The 13,402-nt window shown below is 39.5% G+C and overlaps 2 protein-coding genes across 2 annotated transcripts; one reads left to right on the forward strand and one right to left on the reverse strand.

Annotated features, from left to right (window-relative positions):
• The first annotated feature begins 4,901 nt into the window (after positions 1 to 4,901).
• gla (galactosidase, alpha) lies at positions 4,902 to 10,763 on the forward strand. Its single transcript, XM_068592241.1, has 7 exons — positions 4,902 to 5,117; positions 6,787 to 6,961; positions 7,865 to 8,039; positions 8,279 to 8,370; positions 8,828 to 8,989; positions 9,390 to 9,587; positions 9,795 to 10,763. Exons 1-7 carry the CDS (start codon positions 4,957 to 4,959, stop codon positions 10,116 to 10,118), a joined length of 1,287 nt encoding a protein of 428 aa, XP_068448342.1. The 5' UTR covers positions 4,902 to 4,956; the 3' UTR covers positions 10,119 to 10,763.
• On the reverse strand, positions 10,522 to 13,350 carry rpl36a (ribosomal protein L36A). The gene is made up of 5 exons (XM_068592251.1): positions 13,239 to 13,350; positions 12,457 to 12,562; positions 12,295 to 12,362; positions 12,072 to 12,194; positions 10,522 to 10,602 (listed from the first exon to the last, which is right to left on the reverse strand). Exons 1-5 carry the CDS (start codon positions 13,239 to 13,241, stop codon positions 10,582 to 10,584), a joined length of 321 nt encoding a protein of 106 aa, XP_068448352.1. The 5' UTR covers positions 13,242 to 13,350; the 3' UTR covers positions 10,522 to 10,581.
• Positions 13,351 to 13,402: the final 52 nt, after the last annotated feature.

Below are 13,402 nucleotides of genomic sequence, written 5' to 3' on the forward strand. Positions count from 1 at the left end.
GTTTACGGATCACATTTTGATTTATTATTATGTGTTCATAAATGTATATTTATGTAGAAATGTGCATGTTCTTTTTATGTCTGCCCGTGAAATACATTACTACTGGTTTTGATATGTGTTGTATAAATAAGCTATATTATTATCAACCACACAAGATATCGTTTAGATTAAACCTGAGACTAATCGTCAACAATCCAGCATTAAGTACACACTACACATCAAAATAAAAACAAGGATTTTCTACAACACGTGGCGTTTGCAGTCAGATCTAAGAGCCAATCAGCTCTCAAATGTGGCGACAGCCAGGCGTCAGAGCAAGTCGAGATCAAGTCGAGACCAAGTCGGACACAAATCTAACCAGCATGCATTGCGCACGGATTACCAGCGATCAATTCTGTGCAGAACTGGCTCATTTCGAACAAACCTATTGTCTTCTTCATTTAGCTTGTGATTGATTTCACAATCTACTTTGTTTACCAGCTATAGTGCACAATGTACAGTTCTATCTAATTATTGTGGAGATGGTGCATCATCAGGTCTACTCAAAAGGTAGAATTAGTCCTTGTAGATCAATGCTGATTTTGTAACTGAGGCCAGACGGTCAGTCTTTGTGTACTTCAGGCGTACACACAGATTTATGTATCAACTACACTATTAAAATAGATCTTTTCAAAATACACTGACGTACAGCATACAGAGGCTCTGTACCTCCCTCTGCTGGGTTATCTGCTCCTACGGTCATTAGTAATAATAATTCAGATGTCATCACGAGGACACTATTATTAAACAGCATCGTCACATTGGCAAGAGAGTAAAACCATGATGAGGCACATCACTTCCACCACAGAAATGTGACAAATGTTTAATGTCTGGGTATGAGAACAGAGGATATTTAATTTTCTCATAAAAATGTAAATCCTTGTGATTTACTTGGTGCTTCTTTCAATTGAGCCCTTTAGCTAAAAAGGCAGTGAATCAAGTATTTGGTGAATAATTTATTGTGAAGGTTTATTGATTAAAAACAAATATCTTGCCCCCAGTATGGGAGGACTTTCCTTACACTGCTGTCTGGAGCCTGAAGCCTACCTGTAACAGAGAACTTTTGTAGGACCTCTAACCTGTCGTTTTTTGTGAAGCTACCTAAACAGTCAGGGTTTTTTCCTGACCAGCCCCGACTAACTCCTCCGCTACAAAAGACACTTTCAATAACACACAATATGCAAAACAAAACAAAATAAGTGTTCATTCACTGTTTACTCTTGTAGTTTGATTACCACTGAACACCTCAAACAACTCATGGATATGTTCTGTATGGCCTTATGGCCTTGGGCCCACTGCCAAGGAACGTAAGACATGAGTCAAAAAGACTCGTCTGAGATACCACGTCAAGTCTCTTCAACGATCCCGTCTTCACTGCAGTCTTGGAAGCAGCTTGCTGCCAGTAGCTTTATGTTTCCATCTGGATTTTCGGAGGATTCAGCCGGTTTCATTACTCCGACAAATGATCTGCTTAAATATATTGAAACAAATAATGCATGTCAGCCTTCTACTTTACTCTGAATGTTAATTTGATGACAACAGAGCATGCAGCGGCTGCAACATGAAAACTGTTGTTGAGGCAACACACTGTGGACCCTTCTGTGATGAAGGATTTCATCTAACGCACAAAGAACTGAGAAATCTGCACAACACGCTTCCTGGCTGTGAGGATGTAGGAAAAGTGGGGAGAAGGAATTAAAAAATATTTTCGACCTGCAGGGCAAGATTTAACGTACAGTATATAAGATTGAGAGTATTCACAGTTAAAGCACATTACAGTCATAACTTTCTAATTGCCTTTTGATGAGTTAGAATGAACCTTTGAGAATCTAATTACAGATAACTCCAAGTTAGTTTGTAATCACCATACAACTTAATGGTCCATTCGCACTACTCACAACTTAATTAAAGATATCTTAAATATTAAATCCATCTGGTGGTGGAGTGTTTAAGATTCATACCACCATAATATTTATATATATATATTCACATTGTAATTATGATTTGTCAAAATGCATTTGCAGATGTCAGAAATACCATTATAGAGATGTAAACTGTAACCGAATGAAGCAGCCTCACAAACGACATGGAGACCTCCTGAGATCAGGATAGCAGATAATGTAAAATCAATCTTGCGCTCGTTAGTTGAACGTTACAGAAATGTTAAATGGGAGGGGAAAAAAATCCACAGGCCGTATTTAGTTTATTAGTAAGAGACATGAGTTTCTGAGCTCAACAAGGACCTAATTACAGGAGCACCATCAGCACATGTGGACTCATTCTGCCGTCAGAGCCATATAAACAACTTAAGCAGCAAATTACAAGACAACAAAGAATTTTCCACTGAGGGTGTGTGAGCCATACAGTGTTTTATTTATAGAGGCACAACTATTTGATGACATTTGCACGCGCTATAGTCTATAGATCAACACAGTGATGCAACTCCTAGGCAAGAAGGTCCGCCATAACACAGCCTTCCCTTTCATTTCATCCCCATAGCCTACACTTCATAACAAAGTGTCAGACATACGTCAGGCGTGACAGTCTCTTCAATTATGTGACGAGGGCGAAGAAGAGAAGGTGATGGATTGGAGTCAAAGCTGAGGGGAGCCATAAATCAAACAGAAAGCACAAGCTGCCCATCTGTCAACAATCTCAATTAACCATTTACAGACAGAGGCACAAAAAACAACACCAACATGGGTCTCTATCACGGCGGTGGGGGAGATCCCATTTTTACGAAGAGAAAACAGTGTATTCAAGTGAGCTGGATTGCTCCATCCATCAGCAAGTGGGGGGTGGATCAAATTGAAATCTGACATTTAGAGCCCCACTGCTGGCACTGATATGAACTACAGCAAGTGACAAATTGTTTGTATCAGGCCTGTCCCTGGGTGAAGCCTCTGATAATGTTTAGGGTTGAAATAGGCACCCTTGACATTTCACTGAAAGGTCGGGTTTTGTGTTCGTTAATGCTGCCTGTTTACGTACAGCCAGGCAGACGAGGATTACTGTCATAATCTGGGTTTGTGCCAACTCGTGAGCACTGCCTCGTTTGTTTTGACTCCCCTTAATATCAGGACACGAGGAGTCCTGTACAGCAATGACGCGACTGGAGCAAGATCACAGGCGGGTTTAACTGAGGCCGCCTGTTGATATAAATAGTATCCCCTCCATGAAGATAAACTCTCTTGTGCCTCTGTTCAAACTTCCCTATAGCTGGTTTACAAATAATGATTATGCAGTGGTGTCCTTGAATTACAACAAAATGACAAAGTATCACAATGAATACAAAGCTCATCACTCTCTCTGCGTGTGTGAGATCGCTGACAATTTCACAAGGAAAAACATCCAGAATTAATTTGCTTCTGTACGCAGGTGTCCGTTTCCAGCTAAATGAAGAGACCTATCTGGAATTCATTTAACGACTGCACCAAACAAATTAGTGTCTTGGATCCGGATCCAATAAACAGCGTGAAGCGGCATCGATATGCACATGTTCCTACATTATTGCTGATAGTGAGTGTGGCATTTCTGATTAGCCAGGCTCCTTCTCAAGTAACAGCGGAGTAGATTGGACCGTTTTCTGCTGAAGAGCAAATGCATATATATAAATATATATATATATATGTATATATATATATATATATATATATATATATATATATATATATATATATATATATATATAAACATATATATATATATATATATATATATATATATATATATATATATATATATATATATATATATTCTGGGTATTTGTTGTTTATTCACTTAGAGTTAAAGGTTTTTTTTATAAAAATCTGACTTTATTTTTCAATCTTTCCTTGAATGCACTCGTGAAAAGTACTATAGCACAAAGAAAAACTATGTAGCCTTTTATATGTGGCTCTCAACAATTCTGGATCCCCAACCAGGCAGACTGACACACAAGTTAACTGTGTTGTTGCTGTCCAGTAAAAACCATCAATGTAAATTTGTTGATTAGAATTTTTAGATAAACTGAATAATTAGGTGTCCCTTTGCAGGTGAATAAAATTTGCCTGCTTCGAGCTAAATAAACAATTTAACACCACACTGAAAGCTGTAAACAAGGTTTCTTTTCTTAGCTCGTGAAAGATTTACACTTTGGAGATCCACGGTTCATTTCCTGTCTCAAAATCTTGTTTTAAGCTGTGGTGAGAATATAAATCCTTTATTAAGCAATACACAATACAAATATCCCAAGCACAAATCCTGCAATCATTATTCTTTTTTGGTAGGAATACAAAAGCCTTATCATCCAAATGTACTTGTGCACGACTAATTATTAACAAGTCTGGTAATATATTTTGAATGTAAAATTTGACTGTAAAATAATTCATTCAAATAAACTATTAACTTGTCTTTTGAATACATGTTGTTTGAAAAAAAAATACAATATTTTCCTTGGAAAATGCGGGTCTATGACATAGTTATAGGCTATTATACATGTACACCTATGCAGTCTATGATTTACACAGTAACTTATGAACAATGCAATACATTTTGCTCCAAGTGCTCTAAATCATTTAATCAACATTTAAATGTGTATATACAATTCATCAACACATATTGTTGCACTCTTCTGTTGTTGTTGTTGTTGTTGTTGTTATTGTTGTTGTTTTAATGACGTTTCTGATGTGAGGGAAGTCACGTGACGTGATTATTACGCAGCATGTTTCTACCTGACTCCATAAGCGAACTTTTCGCGCTTCCGGGTTTGTACTGAAACGCTTATTGGACGGTTACAGGCGCATTTCGATTCTATTGGTCTAAAATTACGTCAATCGTTCAGGGGGCGGGCTGAAGGCAATTAAAACGAGGAAATAGAGTCAGATGAAAGCACCGTTGTCATTGTTGTGCGAAAAGATTCATGTTTAGGAAGTCAAGATGTGCACAGTCGCGTGTCTCTTGGCGCTCTTTGTTTTCACGAGTCCCGCTGCTCACGCGCTGGACAATGGCCTCGCGCTGAAGCCCACAATGGGCTGGCTGCACTGGGAGAGGTTCATGTGTAATATCGACTGTGACAAGTACCCCAACAACTGCATCAGGTAAGAGACGACGACTGTGAGCTGAAACAAATTGAAAGCAGGAGCTACTCAAGTCCCACCAGCATGGTATTATATGAGAAAGAAAACTCCTTTTAAACTTCTCATTTATGAAAATGTCTGTGAGAAAATCATTTCAAATTGATTAAACGTAAATAAACGCTCTTAAATGCAGGCATTCTGTGTGCAATAAGTGACAATATGAGGTTTGTTTGCACAATGAACTAAATAAACAAACCTATAAAAACTAAAAAGGAAGAAAAAAACACATTTCACAAAAGAGAAATCCTAAACTTGTAACTGCATGACTTATCTATTATAACTACAAACTAATAACATGGTGATTATTTTCAATGCAGTCATTATGACAGATTATATATATATTATTATTAATTATCCTGTGATCTTTATTTCATAATTGAGAAACTGTCTCAGAGACGTGATCGTAAAAGGAGTGGACATTTGATAAGACAGAACAACAACGACATCGCCTGATTTAATTTACTTTTATTTGTTCTTTGGTTTGAGGCACTGGGAGATTATAATGTCCAGTGAAATATAATAAACTAAATTTGGGATGCACTTTGTGAACAAGGAACATAAACCTCTGCACAATATCAGCAATAAGAAAAAAAGAGAAACACAGACGAAGATAAATTATATAAGGCTGAAACAAACCATTAGTTTCAATATCAACCTGACAATTATTTTCTCAAATAATCAATAGTTTCAGAACACAGGGAAATTGCTCATCAATATTAGGTACTTAAAACTCAAGGTGGCGTCCTCAAGAGTCTTGTTTTGTTTGACTTGCTGACGAAACTCAAGTGTATTAAATTTACTGAAATGTGAGACAAGCCAGTGCAAGATAGCATCTGATTTCAGAAGAATTATTTGCCATTTTTTGCGTAGGAAATTACGACAATCAACCAATTATCAAAATATTTGCTTAGAAATTTTCTGTCAATGAGTCCAGCTCTCAGAATTATGTAGACTGCATTATTATATTCCTATGAATTAAGATGTCTCATTCCTAGGGAATAGATACTACGTCATTAATTGGGCTGCAACTAATGATTCTTTTCATTATTTATTCATCTGTTAATTATTTTTCTCGAGTTACTAATTCATAATTTAGTCTATTAAATGTAAAAAAGAAAAAGAAAAATGTTTTCAAAGCCCAAAGTGAGAGATAGATATTCAGTTCAAGAGCTTTTCAGTTTACGATCATTTATAAGGAAGAACATGATCAAAGTCTCTAACTCAATCCGTTATCATAAGAGTTGTAGATACATTTTCTTACAGTAGACAAATCAATTAGTCACAAGTGATTGCAGTATTGGTCATAAAAAGTTAGTAAAGTCTCTTTTTATTTGTAAGTAATGCAAGATCTGATTTTTTTTTGAGGATGCTCAAAAAAAGAAGACAAATAACTCACTTGCTTTGCACTGCAAACATGTTTTCTCTCAGAGGAAGAGCTGTCCAGCAAAGCGTTGCCTGTGGGTTGGATAGTTATTGTGTTATATACCGGGAGACAATGCACGACAGAAAAGCTGGCGTCATTAGAACATCACGTATTTGGGTCTGCCATATTGCTCCTGCACATGACATCGAACACTGGCATCTAAACTGATACTATCGGCCCGCCTGTCTGCTCCTGTTGCCCTGGCAGTGAGCGTCTGTACATGCAGATGGCAGATGTGATGGCGAAGGAGGGCTGGAAAGAGGTCGGTTACGAGTATGTTTGCATCGATGACTGCTGGCCCTCCCACCAGCGCGATGCCCAGGGCCGCCTGCAGGCAGACCCAAAAAGATTTCCGGGGGGGATCAAGAAACTGGCTGACTATGTGAGTAGTAGTTTTAAAAGAGGCACGGAGACTCTGGGTGTGAATGTGCTATTAATGCCATAATTCCTCCATGGGCATCAAAGAGAGAGGGGTTCAGATAGACTTAAGAGAAACGAGTACTACTTTCAATTCTCTTCACCAATTGGAAGGGGCGAGTATGTACTTGGATATATGAGTTTTGTATTCTTGTTTTCAGGCTATAAGCTGCATTAGGACTATTAGACACAGTTATATAATGGTAAACTATGTCATATTTAACACATATTCCCTTTGATGTGATTCCACGGGGTGCAACGTTAAAATCTGTGGTGCAATGCGTCTAACTTTGGACATTTTTGACAAATAAAAAAAGGTTTTAAACCTCTAGTTAAATAACTCGAGCAGTAAAAGTGATTACACAGTCAGATTACACATTCATTATACATCCATCTGAGCCAACCTGCAGTTATTTACATAATGAAGGGGAAAGGACCAGATGTGGAATCCAGGTCTCACATTTCATACCGGTAGAAATTCAGCACCTGGAGAGCCGGGGGAGATACGTAGGCACATACTTGTGTGGTGTAGGCGTGCAGACCGTCGCTCAAACTCTTTGCTACAACTCTCTCCAGCTGGAGGCCACTGACAGGCCGGTTCCCACACAGGCAGCTCAAAAAGTGATGTTCACCAGGAAATAGATACATTTGGGCCCACTGAGGCAGAGCTGTGTCCCGCAACAGAGGCACCAAACATTTAGCTGTGCAACATCGCCACCTACTGGTTAATGGCCATATGAGAATTATAAAACATTTATTGGGCAAATGATTACATCGCACAGCGATTGAGTATCTTTGCCTGGATGTTGGAACACTTTGGGTTTATTCTAACATGCTATGATTTCTTGTATGTATTTCTCGCTCTAAGGTCCATTCTAAGGGACTGAAGTTGGGCATCTATGCAGATGTTGGGGAAAAAACCTGTGCTGGATACCCTGGCAGTCTTGGTTTCTATGAGACAGATGCTCAGACTTTTGCTGACTGGGGTGTGGATCTGCTCAAATTTGATGGCTGCTATATGGACTATACCTTGTTGGGAGAAGGTGAGTTTATTATACTGAAGTATGATGTAGTTATTTAAACATGGCAACGGAAGAACAAAGTCCCCAATTATTTCTATGTACTTCATCTAAAGCAAAGGCTACTTTGAAGTGCACATTGATATGTATGTAAATACACATTCATTTAAATCTTTCAATTTTTTTGGTTTCCTGATAACAAAACCTCCACAGACAAACGTTTTTGGGGGGTTTAATCTAACATGTGATTTATTTTGGTTAAGGATATGCGAACATGTCAAAAGCACTGAACAAAACCGGAAGGAGTATTCTGTACTCCTGTGAGTGGCCTTTGTACGAGTGGCCTTTCCGAAAGGTGAGAGAAGTTGTTTTGTCTTAACACTTTAAATTAGAGCTGCAACTAATCAACTAAGCTTTACTCTTTTTTTTTATAAAGAAAAAAGACTCCAGTCGCCCTAATGCAAAGATTTGATGCTTATCTTTATCATTTTAATTAAATCACGTTAATTTGGCTCCGACCATATAGTGACTTTCAATGAGTGAATTCAAACCACGTTGGAGCAAGATATCTAAAATGTATATGTCTTTTAGAGATGAGAAATCATAACAGGAATTTTTCACAATATTGTTTTGCTTGAACAATTACTGTAGAAAAATATCTTTAAATCTTGACATGCATTATTGATTTTATCTTCCAACGTTCCACCCACACAAAAGCCAAAACAAATATGAATAATCATTAACGGTTGTCTGGTGCTTGATGACCCCAGACATGCGTTACATGACATAAAAGAGCATTTCTGTGCCTGCAGCCCAACTACACAGCCATTCGAGAGGCCTGTAACCAGTGGCGCAACTCCGCCGATGTGTACGACTCATGGAGCTCTGTCAAGTCCATCTTGGACTGGACCGCTTCTCATGAAGACGTTATCGTCCCCTCGGCGGGGCCCGGAGGATGGAATGACCCCGATATGGTACTCTGCTCCGGCTCGTATATGCTCCTCTGTTTGACCTTAATGGAAGAGTACAACCAGTGCTGTTTTAACGGGTTTTATTTTTATTTTTTAAGGAATAGCTGTAGGAATAGTTTAACATGTTTTATTTGCTCTTTTTGCAGAGCAATGGATGAGACTATTGATAACCCCTCAGTTAAATTAAAGTCAGCCAGCAGCTGAGCACAAAGAAATATCACAATATTTTCCAAAATGTCAAACCGTTCGTTTAAAATGTACCACCTTCCTTGAGGCTCCTACATTTACATATGTGGTCTATATAGATTTATTCACTCCTAATGTAGAATCAAGTTTCTCATTGGTAGATTGTTCTGCTGCATACTATCAGCACTCTAACTTTTGCTGTAATTGTCATCTTTAGCTTGTGATCGGGAACTTTGGCCTCAGTCATGCCCAGCAGGAGTCTCAGATGGCATTATGGGCCATCATGGCGGCCCCTCTGCTGATGTCTAATGATCTGAGGGACATCTGTCCTCGCTCCAAGGAGCTGCTGCAAAACAGATACATCATCGCCATCAGCCAGGATCCGATGGGCAAGCAAGGATACCGCACTGCCGCGGTGGGTGAGGCAGCATGAAGAATTAACTCCTGGAAACTGCCTTTACAGTACATTTAGTCTCCAAACAGAAACGCTAAGGTCAGCTTAATAGAGCCTCGTAGACAAACTTCAGGCAATGATCTTCATTTTATCTTAAGTGTGAGTGATGATTCACCATCAATTAAATGGCAACTCAAAATGTGGACTCAAGCGCAACTTTTTCTACAGGTGGACAACTTTGAGTTGTGGGTGAGGCCTCTGTCAAAGGACCGACTGGCTGTCGCTGTGTTCAACAAGCTGGAGATCGGTGGTCCGCGAGTGGTTTCCTTCAGAGCGGTTTCCCTCATAGCGGTTCCTGGCTGGAAGATCTGTGACCCCCAGTGCAACGTCACACAGATCCTGCCTCGGTACAAGGAAATCGGCGTTCAGACTCCACATAGCGAGATCACGGTGTCCATCAACCCCTCAGGCACCGCGCTACTGACAGTCACGCCGCGCCAGAAGCTGTATTGGGAGGACACGCCCAAGCGACACAAGCGCATCATTGTGTAGCAGTGTGGCGGTTTTGCACTAAAGCCAGTTTCACAATTAAACATTTATGAATGTAAAAGGGAGATGTTTTACAGCTTATGTGAATCCTTCCAATACTATGAATATTGTACTTCAGCCGCCATTTATGAATTAATGAAAATATGTTGAACACATGCTGGGAATGTAGTGAGCAGGTTTTGCCAAGTAATGAGTGCGCATGCGCGGGTGTTCAGACTTGAAGTTATACCGAGTAAACGGTCAACCTTACACCTTGTCTCTGGTCCATTCTTTGTAATATAAGTACAATAGAGTACAAGACAGGGAATTGTTCAGACTTGGCTGAAAATAAGACAAAAGCTTGAAGGTCGCACACGACAATATTGAAACTACAGGTTGAAAGAAAAAAAGAGCCAAACTTCAAATGCATGTTTTGATACATTTATTGAAAATAGTGACAACTTCCTCCAAGAAACTGGCCCACAGTTTAAAACTGGATGACCTGGCCCTGTAAGAGAAGAGGAAAACAAACTGATTAGAAAGATGCACAAGCAGTTTAATACAGATGTGTAAATGATGCAGTTTACTCTAAATACTGCTGGAAATAACACATTCACAATCTACTTAGTATGAAACTTCTGTATCATTGAATAAAGACAGTGTTTGTGATCATGTTTCTTTAAATTTGTTGGCTTTGACCCTACATAAAGCACATTAGCCATATTATTGTGCTCTGAACAGGTTGGGTTAATGTTGCACTGCCAGGTGCATGATGATGGAAAAACTAGACACAGTTGCACTAAATTAAAGGAAAATTGCCTGACTTGTGTTCTTGTGACCCTTTCCCAACCATAAATTTAGAGGCATTAAAGAGAAAAAGCAATATTAAAGACCACTTGCACTAAATTTCATTAAATGGCAAGCAACTCGAAAAACTGACAAGACAATTTGAGAACGGGCCAGAAAGAGTATTATAATTAGATTTTGAATTGATATTGCTGCATTGACTCATTGTAAAAGTACTACTTTGTGAAACTGGACTAATATAGAATCAAATCTCAGTATATAGGGGGCATAACATTACTCTATACTAAAATAAAAAGTAACATTTAGGGCAGGATAAGTGAATTTTTTTATTGTGCACTGCATTCGTCGCCTGTATAAACAGTATGTGTACCGCTGTACAATGCAGCCAAATCCATTGCTGTACGCCTCTTTGAGCCACAAATGTAATCAAAATAAAGTGCATCTCACCCCAGAAATTTGCTCAGTAGCTAAATTGGCTACAAGTAAATATCATGATAGTTGCGGTAAGTTTGTGGCAGTGAAGGACTTTCTCCAGCAGAGGTCTAGTATTATCATTTTTTTCTTCAAACATTTGCATTTAAGCTTTATTGTTAGGCTTTGTGGAATTGCCTTTACAATGACAGATTTTAATTTAAAAGACTGTAATATTAAAGATTTGAATTGCTATTCTGCACTCTTAGCAGACATGTAGGTTGTAAAGGTTTGTCCGGCCGCGCCATTGTGATCCGACAACTGGCTCAAAAGTGAGTGACGAGCAGTGTTTTGAAAACTAGAATGCCTCTTTATATTACTGCCATTTGTAGCACAATACAAAGAGCAATATTTAGAATTTATTCTTTGATAGATATAGTCAATAAGAATCATCCCATTCTGCAAAAATACATCCATGACCGTCCTCTTTCTGCAAGAGCCACTATACAAACCTCAAATGTTCCACATATGTAGCTGCTATTATACGAGTGTGACAGTTCTGCTAACATTTACAAATCCAAACACTCATTGGAATACTTAATTTTGGTAGTATCCCCTAAATATATAACTGATAATATACCATAAATCAAGTATAGCACACTGTTGGCCATCAGGATTTAGAAAGTGACTTGAGTTGCATCAGTCTACAGCGCCCTGTGGGAAAGCACATGCCCAAAAATAAATGTCAATGACTCCTACCTTTCTCTTCTTGTCACCGCCCAACTCGAAGTGCTTGCATCTCTTGATGGCCAGCATTCTCTTGGATCTGCAGTTGGGCTCCACACACTCAAGCCTCAGAACGATCTTCTTTGTGGTCTTAGCCTGAAGAGACAGATCACCATTAAGTCTAATTCACGCAAACGCGCAAAGTGAGCCAATCCTAAACATGGCAGATCTTAATGCACTAGAAAGAATAACATACCTTTTTCCTGAAGATGGGCTTGGTCTGACCCCCGTAGCCGGATTGCTTTCTGTCGTATCTCCTCTTACCTGCAGAATATTTACAGATCAGCTACGTTTCATGACAACTCATTTACCATCCAGCCACATGCATACATAGATGTCAAAAAGAGGGATGAATTACCCTGTGCATAGAGGGAATCCTTTCCCTTCTTGTACTGGGTGACTTTGTGGGGCTGGTGCTTCTTGCACTTCTTGCAGTAAGTCCTGCGGGTCTTCGGGACGTTCACCTGGACAAAACAGATCAACAATAAGCACATGTGCAATACACCTGGCGCAGACTGAGAAACCAGTTCAGGCTCAACATCTAACACAGTGGGGAAACTAATCATGGTGACACTAGCTTAAATAAATTATATGGGTCCCTTGTGAAGACTGCTGAACGCATATGTTGCTTTGACCAAATAGGTCAACTTCAAAAACACGAAAAGACGGTCTTACAAACCAAACTTAATGGACACCGCATCTCGTTTACGGACTGCGGGGCTCGTGTTTATCAGCAAAACGTGGCTAACCGTTGTAGCCCGGTGAGGCCTTGAAGCCGTATCACGTGACTTCAGTCCTAAATGTGTGTAAACGTGACGCTTCATTAATGCCCAAAATGGGAATAATGTCAGTCAGTCTCTACTTTAACGTTGACAAACATCTATCTGCCATTATCTTGAGAGAAAAGGCCGGTTGAAGTGGAAAGTACGCGTTGCAGAAAGCGTTTCGCCACCAACACAATCAAGCGAAGCTAAAAGATAATCTAGCAGTGTAAAATGTACGCGATGCGGGAAATACTCCCATCGTTGTGTGTATCGAGACACTGGCAACATATGAGAGGCAACTAGGAGCGGTGAATACTCTTTAATCGGCGAGATTGAGTTTGATTCTGTAAAGTGTATCCGAGGAGTGAATTCCTACCATGGTGTCGTCCCGATGCAGAGGAAAAGAGGAAGAAGAAGCCGGAAGCAGTTGTTAATATAGTGCCTTTCGGTGACCGGCCGGGCTGTCCACACTGCCCCCTAGCGGCGGGACATGCAGGAGGACAACAGCACACAACTCACCGACCAAAAAATGACAGGAAT

This window comes from Clinocottus analis, unplaced genomic scaffold (assembly GCF_023055335.1).
Source record: "Clinocottus analis isolate CAN_PGR_092001 unplaced genomic scaffold, fCliAna1.0.p SCAF_10, whole genome shotgun sequence".
NCBI classification, from domain to species: Eukaryota; Metazoa; Chordata; class Actinopteri; order Perciformes; family Cottidae; genus Clinocottus; species Clinocottus analis.

Bases quoted from the DNA above. Each gene is read 5' to 3' on its own strand.
- gla (XM_068592241.1), top strand. From the start codon at position 4,957: ATGTGCACAGTCGCGTGTCTCTTGGCGCTCTTTGTTTTCACGAGTCCC. The intron at 8,990-9,389 runs GTACTCTGCTCC...TGTCATCTTTAG, and splicing joins GATGGAATGACCCCGATATG to CTTGTGATCGGGAACTTTGG. The intron at 9,588-9,794 runs GTGGGTGAGGCA...CTTTTTCTACAG, and splicing joins AAGGATACCGCACTGCCGCG to GTGGACAACTTTGAGTTGTG.
- rpl36a (XM_068592251.1), bottom strand. The intron at 12,363-12,456 runs GTAATTCATCCC...AATATTCTGCAG, and splicing joins GGATTCCCTCTATGCACAGG to GTAAGAGGAGATACGACAGA. The intron at 10,603-12,071 runs GTAGGAGTCATT...CTTCTCTTACAG, and splicing joins GCGGTGACAAGAAGAGAAAG to GGCCAGGTCATCCAGTTTTA.